We start from the raw sequence: 20,661 nt of genomic DNA on the forward strand, positions 1-20,661 counted from the left end.
TATGCCACCATTTTCTGGCCTCTATATCTAGTGGCTGTTCTGTTCTCTGACCCCAGATAAGTTTATTAAGTTACACAATATTTTGGGGAACACAGTATCACCACAGAGGCCTCTTGAAAGGGCAATTGACAGTGTTACAGCTGACTTCCATGAGAATCGCAGGAGACTAGAAATATAGAATTGTAGTCTTTTTATAACCTAATCATGGAAATGACAGCCCAGCACTTTTCTCCTCCTCTCTTTGTTAAAGCAAGCTACTGAGGTCTGGCCTGCACATGATGGAAGACCATACAAAGGGCATGAATGCTGGGAGGAAGGAATAGTGGGAGCCATGTTAGAGCTGTATGCTTTTGGCTACTGTTCGCATGCGATGGTGAGACTATATTTACTGGGTTTGAAAATTGGAAGAGAGTATATAGAGCAAACCAATGAAGTAATATTTACCTAACACGTTTAACAAGATATCCAAAGCCTTGTAATATCCTAAGACATAAAAATAATTTTATGGGCTTCTCCATTTAAACCATGTTCTTATCCCTACATAATGTACCCCTTGTTCTTGGACTCACATGAAGTGTGGTGGAATGTTAGACCTTTACAACTATTTTTGCCATCACGCATGTCTGAGTATTGGGCAAATGAATCGTGTCTTTCTTTTTACTTTTTCCAGAAGTTGGCATACTATTATTTACAAAATATATGAAATAATTTTGAATTAAAATTGAATTGACTAATTTTGAATTCAAGTTATTCCTTGTTTTCTGTAGTTTTAGATGATATTAGAAGAGATGATGTTATTGTATACATTTTGGGGCGAGAAGCTCTGAATTTCTGACTCTAGGAGTACTTGTACCCACAGACACACATGTAAATAACAGTCCTGTTTTTAAACTAAGGGGGCTGAGAAGAACAGATGCAACACCCTATTGTAATTCTGGAAATAGATTCTCATTGCATGGTGGAAAGCTTTTAAGCTTTTTTCTTTGTTAGTTATACATGTGTGTATTCATTATTGTTATCCTAAACCACTTTAACACTTGGCTCAGAAACTACTTTAATCCAACAGATGTGGCAACTGGCCTGGAAAAAAAAAAGACATTTCCATGAAACATTTGTGTTCCTTGGCTAAAACTTGGTTTTGTGTGGTCTAATTAATGACCTGATGCTGATGTTTTAGGTTGAAAATGCTTGGGAGTACGTTTGTCAGGGTGTCATTTCCTTTCCTCCGTGTATAAGTATGGTTGTTTTGTAACTATTCTATAAACCTTCGGTGTGGGGAGAGGTGGAGGTTATAGGCCCACAGACATTTGTTTCAGAACTGCAGAGAAACCTGTGACTGGATCTCTGATAGTGACAGAAATGACCGCAACAGTAGTGGTAGTACTAAATGACATTGTGGATATGTAGCCTGTGCATTAGGATTCTTACTAACAGTTCCTTCCACATCATCCCTAGTAATTTCAAACTCTGATTTTTTCTCTTTTGCAGGAAATATCATATTACAAAGCAAGATGGGTAACATTACAGTGGGTATGTGTCAAGATGCTGGTTGGTAATGGCTTACAACATCTATAGTTGTGATGCTTTATTAAAATCTATAGTTTGTCTCTCAAACCTCACTTAGGTCATGTGTAGACAGGCCAGTATGAATGTGTCTGCTCAGAGAAAATGCCCTGGATCTAGTATTACGAAAGAAAATCATATAAATTTTCTCAAGTTCTTTAAATAGCTACATTAACTCTTTGAAAGAAAGGATTACTGTGTGTGTGTGTGTGTGTGTGTGTGTGTGTGTGTGTGTGTGTGTGTGTGAGAATTGTTTCCAACACTGTTATTATTTGAAGTCAACTGTTAGTACGCCAATACCTTTTCCATTTGTGTTTATGAGTGTCTGCTATACGTCAGGAATTCTTTTACTATTAAAGAGAATATATTAGTCAACAAGGCTACTCATTTTGTCTAGGAGCTGTCCCCTCTGAGTACCAGGAAGAAAAAGAACAGACGTGTAAATAACAAAAGGTGGTTTCAGGCCGGGCGGTGGTGGCGCACACCTTTAATCCCAGCACTCGGGAGGCAGAGGCAGGCGGATCTCTGTGAGTTCGAGGCCAGCCTGGTCTCCAAAGCGAGTTCCAGGAAGGGCGCAAAGCTACACAGAGAAACCCTGTCTCGAAAAACCAAAAAAAAAAAGGTGGTTTCAGATCACCATAAGTGCAATGAGGAAATAGGATGATAGCATAGAGATCGCTTATGGAAAAGAGAGTGATTGAAGTTAGGCCATCAGGGAAGAAGAGGGACATTTTAATTGAGGTTACCATAATAACAACTAAAAGGCTTATAAAATCATGCGTACAGAGCTCCCACACAGAGGAATGGCAAGAACAAGCCTTAGAAAGGGAAACGGTTTACTATTCTTGAGGATATAGTGGGAGTGATGAGAGATGAGGTGGAACTAGTTCTTAGAACCTTGTGTGTGTCGCTTACATCACAAGAAGGTTCAGATGGTGGATAGCATATGTTCAAGTTCAAGACAAGACCATCCCACAGTTAAAATGAGTGAGCAGGAGAAAGCAGGGCCAGCGTGCTGGTGGTGGGATGCCAGTGGTGGCAGATTGCTTGTCCACCTCTGCTTTGTCTCCTCCCTGTTACCTCTTCAAGGCGTTACCAAACTGTGTTTCATTTTTTAAAAATTGAACGGGGTTTGCCTCCCACATCTCGTAGAGACCTGTTTACCCCTTTCTTACTTATGGAGTATCTAGAGGGGACCTTGTTGTTCAAATCTTAGCTGGTCTTTTAATAAAAAACCCGGAGCCAGGTATCAGGGTTAAGCTGAACGATCAGAGAAGCAGAGCAAGCCACAGCCAACCTCACCTCACCAACTCCTCAGCTGATCCTGTTTCCTCAGACTGAAAGCCTCTTGAGTCCTCACCTGAAAGGGTCTCAGCTGAACTGCTGCTCAGTTCCTGTTTCCTCAGGCCTATATACCTTTCTCCGCCCAGCCATGTCACTTCTGGGATTAAAGGTGTGTGTGCTTCCCAGTACTGGGATTAAAGGCATGTGCCACCACTGCCTGGCTCTGTTTTCCAGCATGGCCTTGAACTCACAGAGATCTAGATGGATCCCTGCTTCCCAAGTGATAGGACTAAGTGTATGTGCCACCAGAGTCTGGACTCTATGTCTAATCCAGTGGCTGGCTCTGTCCTCTGATCCCCAGGCAAGTTTATTAGGGTACACAATATTTCACCACAGGACCTCATAGAAAACTTGAAGTTGCCTTAAAATTCTACCTTTTCAAACTCTTATGTCCTGTGTATAAAACCTGCCTGCTCTTGTACTTTATATAGCTTTAAGAGCATATGAATCAGTCAGAAAACAACTTACTCCTCCTTTATAACTTAAAAGTTGAAATTTAAAAATATTAAAAACTTGCTTTGAACATGCTTATCCAATTTTGAGGAAGTTTTCCATTTATCTAAAAGAAAACAACACATTTAAAATGTTAGTTTTTCAAGCTTAGTTGTTTCCTCCTGTCAACAAAACATGTTACAAATACATGTGTCTTTGCTTGAGTATGGTGTTAAACTGCTAGTTGACATCAGTATTTCTCTTTTGAGTAATTAAAAATAAGACAACTCTATGGTCTCTGTCAGACAACCGGATCTTGGTCCAGAAATCTAACAACAGATAATTTTATGTGAGAGTCTACGTATCTGCCTGTCTGCTCTATATTTTCTGTTCTCTTGCCTACTCCCTTAAGACATCTCCAAGAGCTATAGAACTTCTTCACATAACCTTTAAAGTATGGAATTCTTGTGCATAAAGCCTTCATTTTACTTTTGGTGCTTAATTTTCATTTCAGTAATTTGTATTATAGAAAGTTTGTTTTGCTGCATAACTTTTTAAAATGCAAACTGTCAGGTTTTTTTGAGTTTCATACATGAGTACTTGTATTTACATCATTCCTACCCCATTCTCTTACCCTAACAACTCCTCCAGTGCCCCCCTCAAATTCACAACTTCCTCCTCTTTATTTTACACACCACCACACACATGTATATGTATGTATAAATACAGCCTGCTGAGTGCACTTGGGGTTATGTGTGTGTGTGTTTAGGTTTGACTGGGATCAGACAGCTTACTATGGACTCATTCCTGCAGAAGATTTACTGCCCTGTCAGCAGCAATTTATTGCCTACATGTAGGGGTGGGACCCTGTGAGATTTGCCCACCCACATTGGAACATCAGCTGGTGTTGTTATTGTGCAGGTCTTACATAAGCAAACTTAGGTTTGAGATTTCATGTTTGCTACATAGGTTTTAAATATCACATGTCTTCTTTCTCTTTATAAAACTCATCTTGAGTCTTTTGACAGCTTTAGAAATGAGACATTAACAAAGCTCAAGACTGATAACGTTCAAACTTTGTAACTTCTGATTATTTCCCTATGGTGAAGGGAATGAAAGCATTGTTTGTAGATCACCTAATATTCTTGTAGAGTCCCTCTTCCCCAGAGAAAGAAAGTCAAACTAGTTTTCAAACACTTTGTTCCAGCCGGGATGATACATGTACACGTTAGGTAGCCTACATGTTTGTTGTTACCATAATACATTTTTACATGGCTTCTTTTAGGGTTAATAAGAGGTTTTTAGTGAAGTTTCTCTTGGTACTCACCTAGCAATGATGTAGCCAGTCTCTGTCTCTTATCATTTACCTAATGTCTTCATTTACTTACATTGGTATTTACTTTGACACTTGAAAACTAATAATTGGAGTCTGATAAAGGACATTTTGGTATTGATTGGAGACAAATTATTCTAAATAATCTTTGTGCCAGATCTTGAATAATTCACTTCAAAGTCTGATTGAAGTTATTTAAAATTTTAAGGAAAAAATTTTGCCTTTGTTGATAATATATTTTCTCTCCATATTTTATAAAATATTATTTCTCACATAATTTTCACCACAATTCCTAGTTTGCTTCTCAATTAAAGTAGTAAATACTCTTGATAAAATATGCTTTTAAGAGAGGCTCCTGAAAAGAATGTGCTCTGGCCTTCTCAGTACAGTCAGGCTGAATATTACCTTAAAGTTTTGGTGGCGATGGCGGTAGGGAAGACGACCCTTCGCACTGATACTTCAAGTCATTGTCCAGTTTCCTTGTCTCTGACTTTGTTTCCCCTTGACCTAAAACTGTTGTTTTACTGAAAACAGGAGTCATTGACAACATCTGGAAGTTTGAGTCCGTGTAAGGACTAACTTAGTTATGACTTCCATATCCTGACTTGAAGATACTGATTCAAATCAGGAACTTGTAAAGAAATATTAGATGAAAACAGAAAACAGCCTTCCTTCCCTCTTCCTGTGATGGCTCCACACCCTTGCTGCAGTAAAACCTCATGCAGACAACTTGTTACTCTTACTGCAGCAGGTTTGCGGAAATAAAAGAATGTGAAATGTCTTGATTTCTCACTAACTTTGCTCCTGTTTATAGAGACTGAACACAGGATAAATGTCTTTTTGGCTAATGCTGGAAGTTTTATTAAATTTGCCAATTTGAGAATAAACGAAATACTTAAGTGATGCTTTCTGGTCTTGGCATTGGCTGCCAGTTGTTACATGTCATCCTTCCTACAATCAGGTTTTAAGAGATGAGCTCTGGGTCAGGAGAGATGGCTCAGTGGTTAAGAGCATTGGCTGCTCTTCCAGGACCTGGGTTTGATTCCTAGCACCCATGTGGTGGCTTACAACTGTCTGTAACTCCAATTCAGGGGACCCAATACCCTCTTCTGGCTTCTGTGGGTACCCAGCATGCAAATACTTGTTTATATTTTGATAAAAATAATGATATAGTTCTGAGGAAAATACAGAACTTCACAAGATTTATAGATTCTTACCCATATGTCAAAGCAGGGCCTTTTATTTCAAGTTTATAATTCCATTTATTCCATTAAGAATAATCATGGGTACAATTTTCTATCTCCCAGATTCGTCCTCTGGATGTCTAAAAGCCTCAAGCCATCAGGGTGCCATAGATGTTTATGTCAGCCAACTGGGGGAAGTGGCACTGACATCACAGGAAGGTGAGCCACTGTCACCACGTGATGTGTCCTGGGAGGAGAGAATGACGACGGACTGTTTGGGGAACAGGTGGTCGGATTATCTGCAGTGGCTTCAAGAAATTTTCTTCTATTAGATCCTAATGTAAACACTGGTTATTGAGCTCTCTAAGCCAATCAGAAATCTTTATGTTTAGAACAGCTAGCCATGAAGACAAACTTTCTTTTTGTAGGACAAAGAATTGTGGTGTTATATTTTGACTGATAGTGTAGAATTTCTAATGTTCTTTGTGGATTTTTCAGTTTTGTCATGTAGGAAATAGAATATTCTTTGTAGGGGAAAGAATCTCTAAATTAAGGCTTTCTTGCCAGCCTGTGGAGACCCTCCTGCTGTCACTGTAGAACAGTAGTCTTCAAGTGTGGTCCTCAAGTGTTCCCATAAAGGTCCGCAAAGCAGACTTCTGATGTACTTGTCTATATAATTCCCCATCAGGTAACTTAGTTTGAGTTCACATATTTTATTTAAGAATGTACACTTGTTATTCACTGGAAAGCTGAATAGAGTTGTATGCATCTAAATAGTCATCTTAAATATACTTTTTATTACTCTAAAAACTAATTCTCTCTGTAGGCATACACATGTGCATGGTAACAAGTGACAGCATAGCTTAGCAATGTGGACTGAAGTACTGAACATTAGGAACTATACTTCTGTATAAAAGACTTAGAAAGATTAAAAACAACAATAGAGAACCTTTTGCATATTGGCTAGGATGGGACTGTGTATTACAAGGATGATATTTCCTCTCAGAAATTAGTTCCTGCTATTGTTCATTTCTATGTCACGTAACAGGCCTCTGTCCAATCAGGGTTCTTTACCAGCATCAGTGGAGAGCTGCTGAGCACAGGGTAGAACTGAAACCGCTGCTGACACAGGCAGAATTTCTCAGGAGTCTGGCTCGTTGTCTTTCAAATGGGATATGATCTTTGTCTTAATCAGGGTTTCTACTGCTGCAACCAAACACCATGACCAAAAACCAAGTTGGGGAGGAAAGGGTTTATTAGGCTTACACTTCCACATTGCTGTTCATTACTGAAGGAAGTCAGAACAGGAACTCACATAGGGCAGGATCCTGGAGACAGGAGCTGATGCAGAGGCCATGGAGAGGAGCTGCTTTATTGGCTTGCTTCCCATGGCTTGCTCAGCCCACCTTCTTATAGAACCCAGGACCACCAGCCAGGGATGGCCTCACCCACCATGGGCTGGGCCCTTCTCCACTGATCACTAAATGAGAAAATGCTGGATCCTATGGATCCATTTTCTCAACTGAAGCTCCTCTCTCTAGTAACTCTAACTGGTGTCAAGTTGACATACAAAACCAGCCCATACAATCTTGTCCTCAAAAAATTGCTAACTTTGTCTCAGTTACTTTTCTGTTGCTGTGGTAAAATACTATGATGAAGGCAACTGATTAAAGCAGCCATTTATTTGGGGCTCACAGTTGGACAGGGCTAGAGTCCATGATCATCACGGTGGGGAGCATGACAGCAGGTGGGAGACCTGGCCCTGCAGCAGCTGGGGCTTCACATCTTGATCACGAGCAGAGAGGGGCTACCTGGGAAAGGTGTGGGCTTCTGAAGCCTCACAGCCTGCCTGCAGTGACACACCTCCTCAACAAGGCACACCTCCTTATCCTTCCCACAGTTCCACCAGCTGGGGACCAGGTACTCAAACTTAGGGCCCCATATACAGGGCATTCTCAGTTAAAGTCTTAGCCATATAATTTTACTCTCTTATGAAGACCCAAGAGGGAAACTGTTAACCGTGAATGTAACTAGTAGCAGAATAAAAAAAAAAAAAGTTTTGAATAAACAGCTCTTCTGTGAAAGATTTTTCTTGCATTGTGCAGTAGATAAAAAATCAAAACAAACTGCTTTTTTTAAACTTTGAAGTTTATCACTCTTCACTCAAAATATTTTTTTAGTATTAATTATAGCATTGTTCCAACAACATATTGAAAGGGCATTTCCATATGAAATATTGAAATGAGATATTGCAACACTTGATTAGGATCGTAATTTTGTGTTTTCCTGCTGTAACCATGTTCCTGGCAGCTTGGAGATAACTAGAAACAGCAACCCCTATCTCATCTTCAGGGTTCATTTGCTCAGTGTTGGTTAAGGACCTTGGCGATCTGTTCCAGCTTTGCTGTCTACTGTCTTGCTGTGACTTCAGGGCCAGCTACTTGAGTGTCTGAGGTCTGCACCATTTGCCATGGGGTCTGAGGACACATGTTAGAATGCTTATTTATTGTCCTTGTGAGAGTGAACATGATGGATGACCTTATTTATCCTTTCAGAAAGTCTGTGTTTGAGCTTGGGAGTCAGCTTTGCCTGTAAGTGCTGAGATTTCCACTGAACATGTCCTAAAGAAGATGAATAACCCTCACATAGTATGCTTTCAGTTTGTGGCATTATTAGAATTAATTCACTTCTGAATTTTTTGAGAGGATAGTGTCGGCTGGTGATGATACAGAGGTTTATCTACCTGGCTCTCTTCTTTGTATGAGTGAGAGTTCGTAAATCTTGTGTGTGTGGTGTGTGTGCACACGTGTGTGAATGGAGGCCAGAGGAGGATGTTGGTTGTTTGCCCTGTTGCTCTCCACCCTTTGAGACATGGTCTTTCACTGAACCTAAAGCTAAGCTAGCAGCCAGTGAGATTTCTCAGCAGTCCTGCCTCCCACCCTTTCCCCCAACAGTGGGTTACAGCACACATGGGCATGCCCAGCTTAATAAATGAGTTCTGGGATTTGAACTCAAGTCCTCATGCTGTTCAGAAAGGAGTCTTACCCACTGAGCCATCTCTTCAGCCCCAGGAAATCCATCTTAACCCAAACTTCCTGCTGCCATAAGTGCAAAGCTGGTATCCGTTCAGCAGACTGGAGGGAAACTGTGAGCCTGATGTAAGTGGGTTCTAGAAGGAAGTCGCAGAGTGTCTGCCATCCTGTCTTTGTCCCAGAGGTGAGCTGATACTGTGTGGCAGAAGGCTCTAGATTTGATGAGAACAGAAGGAAGCTGGTGAAATAGGAGTGTGCTGGTGAACTTGCACTGAGATTGTTTTGACAGGGATTTCACAACTGATGGAGTACTTTTTCTGACTTATTCCTTTAGAATCTTAAAATCTTCCTTTAGGACAGCGAGCAGACTACACTAAAATGAAGCTGAGTGTGTTTGGCCATCAGTACTTAAACATCTGACTCTAAAGGAACATTAGTCACTGGAATCCAAACCTTGTTTTTTCTCCTTACACTCCAGGCACAACTGAGCATACAGGACCTTGTGGTTGATAGGCATAGTGCCCAGTGAGGACATGGTCCTGCTGGACAAGGAGGTCGCGGTGTGTGAAACACCAGTGACTGGAAGCACAGGCCTCACATTGCACTAAACCCACATTCTGACAGTAGCTGTAGTGGGAACCTGAACAAACCCTCCACTCTAAAGTTGGAGTGATAATGGTACTTCCTGAAGTTGAGATGGTGGTGATTGGCTGGCTCTTGGCAAATGCTCACTGACAGCATATCCTATTTGTACCACGTGTGTGGTAAATTACTACTCCTTTTTGGTATGGATGAGTGGGTAGGGATGTTAGCAAAAGAAGAGCCAGTAGTTCATAATGTTCTGGTGCCCAAACTCTTGACGGAGTTATGGTGATGTTTTCAGAGGATACTTTGACTGCCTGGGAGAAAGAAAATCCACTGTTGTTTAAATCAATATGCCGAGGAGGGGAAACAGGAGAGCAGGAGCAATATTTTCAATTAAATTTATAATTTGATTTATTTGTATTGTTTTACTCTAAATTTACCACAGGCTCTATTACTGTCAAGGCCCCATCTTCTCTACGAGCTTATTTACAGTTGTCAGGGAGAGAGGTGATTGTGGACGAAGAAGCTCATGTTGAGGAAGTGGCCAAAGATCAGAAAGGTGGCGGTGTGACGGTCACAGGTAAGGAGACTTGTGGTCGTGGATGGGTGGTCCTGGTAAGTGGCAGTGTTAACTGCAGTTTCGTCCTTGTCTGTTCTCGCTCTGCGATGTTTGACATTGTTCTCCCGGTGACTGTCAATAACATACTGCAAACACTGTGTTAAAAGACCTCCTCAATCATTTAGGGTCCTTATATAAAATGCACTTAAGTCCTTTTCCTGGGGGAAAAGTCTAATTCTTGAACTTGAAAATTAGCATGTATTATTACACAAGCCTTAAAGTAACTGCATGATTAGACAGGAATCTTGTTTGCTATGCACACTGTAAATTTGCTCTTTTGGTATCCACAACTTAAATAATTCTTGTACATTTTTCATTACATCTAGCTGCACTAATGGCTATACTATCTTTAAGTATTAATTTTAATGGCTACTGAAATTAATGCTGACATTTCCCTTTAAATTGTAACACAATGTCATCAGGGAGGACCTTGAAATAAACTGCATGTGTACATATGCTACAGACTTACCCATGAGATAATGGCTAAAGAAAGAATATGAGAGAATGTTCTTCATAAAGTCAAATTTCAGTTTTAAAAGTTCTTTTTCTAGGTCATGAGAACTAAGAGTGCAATCTGCTTAAAAAAGAAAAAAAGGATATCGACTAATAAAAACATTACCAGGTCTGACTCAGTGCCTAGTAGGCAGAATCATAATTACAAGATAAAAATGTGATTAATGTTAGAGTATGTTAATTGTGCTAAGAATCAACTTGAGACTTGGGGTAGTTTGTGTCTTTTAGGTAAGGTCTCCCTGAGTAGTCCAGGCTGGCCAGAATTTATATCCTGCTTTAGCCCACCAAATACTGCCACCTTGTGTAGCCTAACTTCTTGAGTTCATAAAGAGCCAAGAGTCATCTAGTGCTACCTCAAACTTTATATAGATACAGTTATCTTTCTCTAGCCTAGCTCTTTGGACAGTCACTCAACAAACATTTCTGGAGTCAGACACTGCTAGAAGCTAGGAATGCAGAAGCCATACACAGCTGACCTGCCTCCTGAGGAACTTGTAGTAGGAAAGACACCAGTGCCAGCCAGGTGTATGTTAGAGAGCTGTGTGGTGTGAGTGCTGTGTACTATGCGGGTACTGCATCTAAAGCAGATGGCATGAGTCGGAGAAAACAGAGTCAAATATGGCTAGAATATAAGAGGACAGAGGGGAAAGTAGATTAAAAGGTGGCTGAAAATTTGAGTGAAGTCAGCTGATTTGGATTTTATATTGAGGGTATTGAAAAGCTTTACCATGGGATTCACATAATCAGGTTTGTAGACGAGAATGATCAGTTCCTTGTGGGGAAAGGTTAGAGAGAACAATGGTGGGTGAAAGCGTCAGAGGTTACAGTGGATTCGGTGGTGGCCTGGCCTCCACAGTAGCTGCCTCGTGTTACAATAGGTCTTTCACAATTTGGTGGAAGGAAGAGGCCAGTGAATGCTATGAGGACATAGAATATCAATTGATTTTGAAAGTTTATTCGTCCCTTTGTCTTTTTCATGTGTGTGTAGCTCCTGAACTCTAGCTCTGCTTCCTGACCAGAAGAGGTTCTTTGCTCACTGCCACAGTCAGGGCCAGCAGGGTCGTCCTGCCGTGCTGCAGGGGAATCCTACAAGGCTGGCCCCTGGTTAATCTGGCGCTGCCTCTGCCAAGTGCGTTAGAGTGACAGGACAGAGGGCCTCCAGTGAAGCAGGAGCAGTCTCTCTCAGAGCTGAGTGAACAAAACCTCTCAGACTATACTTATACTCATGCTTTGATTCTTAAACTGATACGTTCCCAAGGCCAGAGGCTTTGTTTATGACGTGCAGAAAATAAAGAGCCTGACTCAAGACATCAAATCACATTATTCTTTTCCACACAGATGTCTAGTTGGAAACCTAATTTTGGAAATAATAAGTAGCTTTACATGTAGCTTATGTTATAAACAGCTGAACACAGCTCATCTGGGCCTTCTGCATGTCCTATGAGGCAGAGAAACAGAAAGACTACCCTTATTTCTAAGAGTTCTGGAATGTATTTGCAGCCTTACTTCTGGATAATTTCTGTAAGAAGCCTTTCCAGTCAGATTAGCCCCTCAGGCTCAGACTTTGCTCAGGGTTTTTATGTGTCACCTGTAATTTGGAGTTCCTATTGTATGGTTTCCCTCACTCTAGCTGTCACTGAAAAATTACTCTAGGTTGTATAACTGCCATAGTGATTTCTAAGTATCACATGCCTTTCTGAGGTCAAAAGGAAGCCCAGGCGCTCAGGCTGAAGTGCTGCCGACTCGGTGGTATGGTGAGCATTCTTAGGAGTGCATACTCTGATCTTCATGAGAATTTTGATTCTGCTTTGTGAGCTGTCCATATATGGCATGTTGAATGAGTTGTAAATGGCTTTGGTAATGTCTTTTAAATAAGTTGATTTCTCTATTGAGTGTTAGAATTCAGTTTCATCAATTTAGACATGAAACTTGATTGTGGTATATATACCCTCCAAGCCCTGAGATGCCTGTGGTACAATAAAGAATGTTAAAGGAAAAGTGTATTCTGGATTAAAAACTGACGTTTGTCCTGCTTGTCTCATAGGGAAGCCAGCACTACTGCTCAATTATACCTCAGTCAGACTACAGGATAAAACAGAAAAGCCACCCACTTAGAGCCCTCGGAGTATTACCATCTAGAAGGGAAAACTGGGGCTAGAGAAGAGGCTCAGCCAATAAAAGGCTTGCCTTGTAATCATGAGTACTTAAGTTTGATTTTAGATTCCACACCCACATATTTAAATCAAACCAAAAACATGGTAGGTAGCAATCTGCTTATAATTGTAGCCCTGGGGAGGTAGTGACAGGCCGGTTCCTGTGCTCTCTGGCCAGCCAGTCCAGCCGACTCAGTGAGTTCCAGGCCATTTGAGAAAACCCGTTTGAAAATACGAGGTGGATAGGACCCAAGGAACAATTCAGAGGTTGTCCTCTAGCCTCCACACATTAGAGAATCAGGCCAGAGGTTAGAAAGAAGTTGAAATGTGATGTTAAGTCCTTAGGTTATATTTTGTAAAATCTAAGGATAGATTCTATTGCTCCAAAAGTACAGTCTTTTGACATGACTTTTAGAAATAACTACAGCTTTTAGAATACACAGAAGTAATTTGTTAGTGACATATGTATATTTAGATTATATGGGGGAAATTCAGTAACTGAAAACAATATTATCAGGTTTATGTATGTAAGGCTTTTTTTTTTTTTAATATTTGCTGGTGTTTTGCCTGTATGTTATGTCTATATGAGGGGTACTAGGATTATAGGCAGGTATGAGCTGCCATATGGGTGCTGGGAATTGAACCTGGTTCTTCTGGAAGAGCAGCCAGTTCTCTTAATTGCTGAGCCACCTCTCCAGCTTGTATGGTTTTTAAAGCATTTACTTAAATATGCTGATGGAAAGTTAATGTAGGAACTGTTTTCATATCACTTGTAGTCTTGTTTTATTTCCTTAGCAAAGTGTGAGATTTTGGAAGTACCAGGGTAATGGGACAGTGCCTTTGTTGATGTCTACCAAAAGGATCAGGTTTTGCTTCTGTTCATTGTAAGCTTTGTCTGTAAAGGCTGATAGTATTTATATAACATTTTTGAAAAGACAAATCTCCCAGGCAGGATGCAGTTACAGGGATTATCCCTCTTACCTAAAACAATGACCGAGGAATAGTAAAATACGTTTTTCATTGGTTTTCAAGACACTGACATCAGGCACTTAAGAAGTGGTCACTGAGTGGTAGAAACAAAGGAGAAGAGTGCTGATTATGGCTTTGATGAGTCATCAGGCTGCCACTGGGAGAGGGAGCTGCTGTGGACTCTGGCCGACTCTGAGCTGAGTTGGCAGCCATGGTCTTTTAGAACTTGGAGTACGTTCTTCTAAAGTTTCCATTGAGAAGCCAGCCTCTGGTAGGTTTCCCTTTGTGTAGGACTTGTGTTCTTTCTTTGGCAGCTTCCAGTACTGGGTGTTTTCACTATGCTGTGCTGTGAGGAGTTTCTTTTCTGGTCTTGTCTGTTTGGTGTGCTGTGTGCTGCTTGGTCTGTGTGGGTCTGTCTTCCCTTAATTTGGGAAATTTTTCTTCTATGATCTTATTGAAGAGGTGGTCAGTGACATTCCTGAGGAGTCTTTGCTTTCATCTATGCCTATAATTCAAAGACATGGTCTCTTCTGATGTTCCCTAGTCCCTGCATGTTCCTTTTGTGTATTTTAATTTTTTTCATATGCTTGCTTGTATGGTCTAATTCCTCTACTTTGTCTTCAGGTCTTGATAGTCTTTGTTCTCACTTGGTCCATTCTAATTGTAAGGCTTTTCCCCGAGTTTTCCAGTTCCATTTTGGCGTGCATTTTCTTTGGTATTTCTTTTCTGGGTCAGTTTTCAAATCTTACATTTCCTTCCTTATTTCATTCAGTATGTTTGTGTTTTCTTAGGCATCACTCTGGCATTTATTGCTATTCTCTTTAAGTCCATTAAAGTTTTTTTGTGGGGAGGGAGTCTTCTTTAAACTTGAGTTCTTTCAAGTTTATGATTGTTCTTTTTAAGTTGTGTTCTTCTAGCTAATTTTCACTGGAGAAAAACCTCTATATGAGTGATGGATTTAGGGAGATACACTGTCTTGTCCTGTCATGTTATGTGTGTTTTTTGTTTGTTTTACTTTTTTCCTTCACAGAATATATTCTCATTACAGTTTCACTTCTCTCTACTCCACCCAGTTTCTTCCCAGCTCTCCTCCCATCCAGATCCACTCCCTGTCTCTCAGAAAACAAAGAGACTTCTAAGGGATAATAATAAAATATAATATGAAAAGATAAAAACTATATCAGAATTGGATAAAACAAACAGAATGAAAAGAGCCCAAGAAAAGCCAAAAGAATCAAGAGACCCACTCATTCGCACATTTAGGAATTCCATAAAAACACTAAACTTGAAGCTTTAAGAGACGCAGAGGACCTCGAGCCAACCCTTGTAGACCCTGTGCATGCTGCCTCAGTCTCTGAGTTCATACGAGCTTTGATCATATTGATTTAGAGGGCCTTGTTTTCTTGGTGTCCTCCATCCCTTCGGCACTTACACTCTTTCTGCCTCCTCTTTCACAGGGTTCCCTAAGTCCTGAAGGGAGGGATTTGATGGACATCACATTTCGGGATGAGTGTTCCAAAATCTCTTACTCTCTGTAATGTCTGTGGGTCTCTGTATTTGTTCCCTTCTGTTGCAGGACGAAGCTTCTAGGAGTATAGCAGAATGTCATTACGAGTCATTTTATTGCTCTTTAAAAAAACAAACAAAACATAGTATCTGGTTTTACCCTAGGTTCCCTGGGCTGTCTGGTCTCAAGTTCCTGGTTACTTAAGCACTATTAGATATGTGTTCCATCTCATGGAGTGGGCCTTAAGTCAAATCAGAAATTAGTTGGTTACTCCCATAAGGTTTGTGCTACCATTGTCCTAGCATATTTTGCAGGCAGGACAACATTGTAGATCAAAGGTTTGTGGCCAGGTTGGTGTTTACATTTCTCCTTTGGTAGCATGCATAGTACCTTTCTGTGCCAAAGACTCCAGATCAGGGGTGAAGGTTCTATGTAGGCAGCAGCTTGACTTCTCCATGTTCAATGAGTTCTGTAGGTGTTGTCTTCAGCAGTGGGGCCTTGCCATCAGTTTGTGGAAAGCAGCCTATAGTCTTGGCAACAGCCTGGGTTGTTTGAGGGTTCCTATGGGACCCCTTGAGCCAACACCTCAATTAGATGTAACCCAGTCTGGGTTCATTTGGTGACAAGAGATGCCTAGTTGGGTATCTGTCCTCCCAGACAGATTTTGCAATTTCATTTTGGTGATTATTTGGCCATTTATATTTGGATTTAATTTAAATTGCCTTCAAATAAGTGCATATTTTAGGAAGCTTCTACTATAGTTTCTATACTCCTCCTCCTGTAGTCCTTAATTTTAGCTGTTTCTCCCTGTATCTACTCCTTCATCTCCCTTTCCCCTCCCACTTCCCACTTGATCCTCCTGTTCCAGCCCCTCCCTCATCTATCCTTAACTGTTTTACCTACCCTTCCTAATGAGATCTATCTGTTTCACCTTGTCTCTTACTCCATACCTAATCTCTATGGATCTATGGATCATAGCTTGGTTATTGCTGACTTAACAGCAGATATCTACATATAAATGTATACATACCAAATTTATCTTTCTGGGTTTGGGCTAATTCATTCAGGAAGATTTTCCCCCCTAGTTCCATCCATTTACCTGTGAATTTCTTTTTTTTAACAGCTGAGTAATAACTCCATTGTGTAAGTGTACCACATTTACTTTATCCATTCTTCTGTTGAGGGATATCTAGATTGTTTCCAATTTCTATTATGAATAGAGCAGCAATGAACATGGTTGAGCAAGTGTCTCTGTGGTAGGATGAAATGTCCTTTGGGTATATGCCCAAAGTCTTGAGGTAGATAATTCCCATCTTCCCGAGGAACCACTACATTTATTTCCATAGTGGCTGTATAGGTTTGCACTCCCACCAGCAGTGAATAAGTGTTCCTCTTACTCTACATTCTCATAAGCATTAGCTGTCACTTGTGTTATTGATCTTAGCCATTCTGACAACTGTAAGATGAAATCTCAATAGTTTTGATTTGCATTTCCTTGATGGCTAAGGATGTTGAACATTTCTCTAAATGTTTCTCAACCATTTGACTTTCCTATTTTTGAGAATTCTATTTTAAATTGGGTTGTTTTCTTGATATTTAGCTTTTTAAAAATTTTTTTCTAATTTAACTTTTTATTGATCCTTTGTGGTTTTTACATCATGCATCTTGATCCCACTCATCTCCCTGTCCCTTCCCATCCATCCTCTACCCTTGCAATCTCCCACCAGGATACAACAAAATAAAATTTGAAAGAAAAAAGAAAAAAAAATCCCATTGTGGAAGCTGCAGTGTGACATAGTGAGTCACACAATTTACCCTTTAGTCCATATATCATTACTTGTTAGTGTTCATTGCAATGAGTCATTGGTCTTGTTCGAGGACTCTAGTTTTTGCTACACTGTCAATACTGGGCACTTACTGGGGCTCCTCTTGGATATCCTGTTGTTGACCTTTGTCATGGAGACCCTGCAGCTTTGGATCTGCAGGACTGGCCCCTTCGTGTACTCCAGCAGATCATAGATGGGATGGATGATGGGATGAGCCAATTTATAGCCCTGGTTCTGGGTCTGGGTAGTTGCTGGGTTGGTCAGCCTGCCAGCTGTCCCTCATCCTCAATACCAGGGTGAGCTCTCCCACACCACCCGGGCTTGCTCACCCTATGTAGTAAACAGCAAGGGGTGGGGCCGGTTCTCTTGCTCTCAGGTCCTCAGGGCCAGTTTGCTCACACCTAAACCACCAGGGCCAGTTTTACTGTGTTGCCCAGGTGAGGTATAGGGAACACTCTGCCCAGTGCTGTAGCTGATGAGAGGCAGGGTCAGCTCTCTCCCTCTTGTGACCTCAGGAACAGTTCTCCCACCTGCCATAGGCCTTGAGGGGCACATGGGGGTGGGCACTGTTCTCTCACTTGCCCATGTGCCCATATTGCAGATGAGGTTCAGGGCCAGATCTCTCATGCTCACACCCACAGGGCTGGCTCACCCTTGCCCCTGTCATGGGGTCAGCTCTGTAATGTTGCTGAAGTGAGGTGTAGGGTCAGCTCTGTAATCCACCACAAATGGCAAGGGGTAAGATGTGGAGGGCATCTTTTCCTTGCTCTTGCCACCACATAGCAGAAGAGGGGTGCAGGGCCAGCTCTCCCACTCTAACTACCTCAGGGCAGGCTCACCCACACCCTGCTGGCAGGATTAGCACTGCTGTGCTGCCCAGGTGAGGTGCGGGGCCTGTTCTTCCTAGTGCTGCAGCTTCCTTACCCATGTCATCCCATGATGGACAAGGGGGGCAGGACCAGCCCTCCCACTCTCTCACCTTGAGGGCCAGCTCACCTGTGCCCCCACAAACAGGGTCGGCTCTGTCATGCTGCAAGGTGCAGGACCTGCTCTCTCTTGAGTGCTGCCACCAGTGAGGGCAGGGCCACAGTTCTCCTTAATGCTACAGCCAGTAAGGTGTGGGTCTGACTGTGCAGCCCTATCCTCTTGGTATTTAGTGGTGACAGGAGCCACAGACTACAGACATCAGCATAGACCATGGCCATGGCAGAGGCTGGGCTTGGCAGCAGCCCAGCCCCTAACAACACTGGCCCTGGTGGCAAGAAGGCCACCCACCTCAGCCCACTCCTCACCGCCTTCACCTTTGGATCTGCCTCTCTCCACAGGACATGAATCACTCTGTCTCTCTCTCTCTTCATACCCCACCATATATTTGCTCACCATAATATGCTGTGGGATGTTCTGTATGCTGTGAATGTGTTGCTCTGATTGGTTGATAAATAAAATGCTGATCGGCCGGTAGTCAGGCAGGAAGTATAGTCTGGATAGACAAGGAGAATTCTGGGAGTGGAAGGCTGGGTCAAGAGACACCAGCCCGCCGTCCAGGGAGCAGCATGTAATGGCACACAGGTAAAGCCATGGAACATGTGGCAACATAGATTAACAGAAATGGGCTGAGTTTAAATGTAAGAGCTAGTCAGTAGTTAGCCTGAGCTAATGGCCAAGCAGTTTTAGTTAATATAAACCTCTGTGTGTTTACTTGGGTCTGAGCAGCTGCAGACCAGTTGGGACAAAGGAAAACTTTCAACTACAATAATAGAGCCCAAGGCTCCTGGCGATCCTGTTTTTTCCTCAGGACCTGGGGCGGAGAGCCCCAGAACAGCATGTAGATCTTTGTCTCCCACTCTGATATCTAGTTTTATTAGTTCTTTATATATTCTGGATATTAGCCCTCTATCAGATGTGTAGTTGGTAAAAATCTTTTCCCATTCTGTAGGCTGCCACATTGTCTGAATGACAGTGTCCTTTGCCATGCAGAAGCTTTTCAGTTTCATGAGGTCCCATTTATTAATTGTTGATCTTAGTGCCTGTGCTGTTGGTGCTCTGTTCAGGAAGTTGTCTCCTGTGCCAATGTGTTCAAGGCTAGTTCTCACTTTCTCTTCCATCAGGTTCAGGGTATCTGGTTTTATGTTGAGGTCTTTGATCCATGTGGAGTCTTTTGTGCCGGTTGCTAAGTATGGATCTATTTGTATTCTTGTACATTCAACCATCCAGCTTGACTAGCTCCATTTATTGAAGATTCTGTCTTTTTTCCCGACTTCTTTATCAAAAATCAGATATTTGTAGGTGTGTGGATTTATGTCTGGGTATTCAATTTGATTCCATTGATCAGCATGTCTGTTTTTGTGCCAATACCATACTGTTTTTATTATTATATCTCTGTAATACAACTTGAAATCACAGATAGTGATACCTCCAGAAGTTCTTTTATTATTCAGGATTGTAGCTATCCTGGGGTTTTTTTGTGTGTGTTTCCATATAAAGCTGAAAAATGTCCTTTCAAGATCTGTGAAGAATTGTGTTAATTGTACTGAATCTGTAAATTGCTTTGGCAGGATGGCAGTTTTTACTATATTAATCCTTTGGATCCAGGAGCATGGGAGAACTTTCTGTCTTCTGATATCTTCTTCAATTTCTTTCTTCACCATCATTTATATCATATAAGCCTTTCATTTGCTTGGTTAGATTACTCAAGATTTTTATATTATTTGAGGTTATTGTGAAAGGTGTGTTTCCCTGATTTTTTTTTTCTCAATCCATTTGTCATTTGTATATAGGAGGGTTACTGAGTTTTGTGAGTTAATTTGTATCCAGCTACTTTGCAGAAAGTGTTTATCAGGGGTAGGAGTTGCCTGGTGCAATTTTTAGGGTCATTTATGTATACTATCTTATCATCTGCAAATAAAGATACTTTGACTTACTCCTTTTTGATTTGTATTCCCTTGATTTCTTTCAGTTGTCTTATTGTTCCACCTAGCTAAGACTTCACATACTATATTGAATAGATATGAAGGGAGTGGACATCCCTGTCTTTTTCCTGATTTTTCTGGAATTACTTTGAGTTTCTTCACCATTTAAGTTGATGCTGGCTCTAAGCTTGCTGTTGGTTTTGCCTTTATTGTGTACCCCTGTTGTCTCCAGGACTTTTCATGAAGGGGTATTCGATTTTGTCAAAGGCCTTTTCTGCATCTAATGAGATGATCCCATGGTTTTTGTCTTTCACTTTGCTTATATGATAGATTACATTATGTATGTTGAACCATCTCTGGGATGAAGTCTACTTGATCATGGTGGATGATCTTTTTTGATGTGTTCTTGGATTCAGTTTGCAAATATTTTTTGAGTTTTTTTTTCATCTATGTTCATAAGGGAAATTGGTTTGAAATTCTCTTTCTTTTGTGTCTTTGTGGTTTGAATATCAGGATGACTGTAGCCTCATAAAATGAATTGAGTAATAGTCTTTCTGTTTCAGTTTTGTAGAATAATTTGAGGAGTATTAGTGTCAATTCTTCTTTGAAAGTTTGGTAGAATTCTGTGCTAAAACCATCTGGTCTTGAACCTTTTTGGGGGCATCCATCTTCAGCCTACAGGCCTAGAGTCT

At 41.2% G+C, this 20,661-nt stretch overlaps 1 protein-coding gene across 2 annotated transcripts in view; it reads left to right on the top strand.

The window, feature by feature from the left end:
- Fam185a (family with sequence similarity 185 member A) overlaps nt 1-20,661 on the top strand; it is a 47,830-nt gene that overhangs the window by 19,054 nt on the left and 8,115 nt on the right. Inside the window, exons 5-7 of one of the 2 annotated variants that reach the window (XM_006991064.4) lie at nt 1,489-1,530; nt 5,980-6,075; nt 9,919-10,053. In XM_006991064.4, coding sequence (XP_006991126.3) covers nt 1,489-1,530; nt 5,980-6,075; nt 9,919-10,053 — 273 coding nt within the window. The remainder of the gene's footprint in view (nt 1-1,488; nt 1,531-5,979; nt 6,076-9,918; nt 10,054-20,661) is intronic. The other variant, XM_076565978.1, reaches the window with a different exon arrangement.

Source organism: Peromyscus maniculatus, chromosome 3, assembly GCF_049852395.1.
Source record: "Peromyscus maniculatus bairdii isolate BWxNUB_F1_BW_parent chromosome 3, HU_Pman_BW_mat_3.1, whole genome shotgun sequence".
In the NCBI taxonomy this organism is placed as follows: domain Eukaryota; kingdom Metazoa; phylum Chordata; class Mammalia; order Rodentia; family Cricetidae; genus Peromyscus; species Peromyscus maniculatus.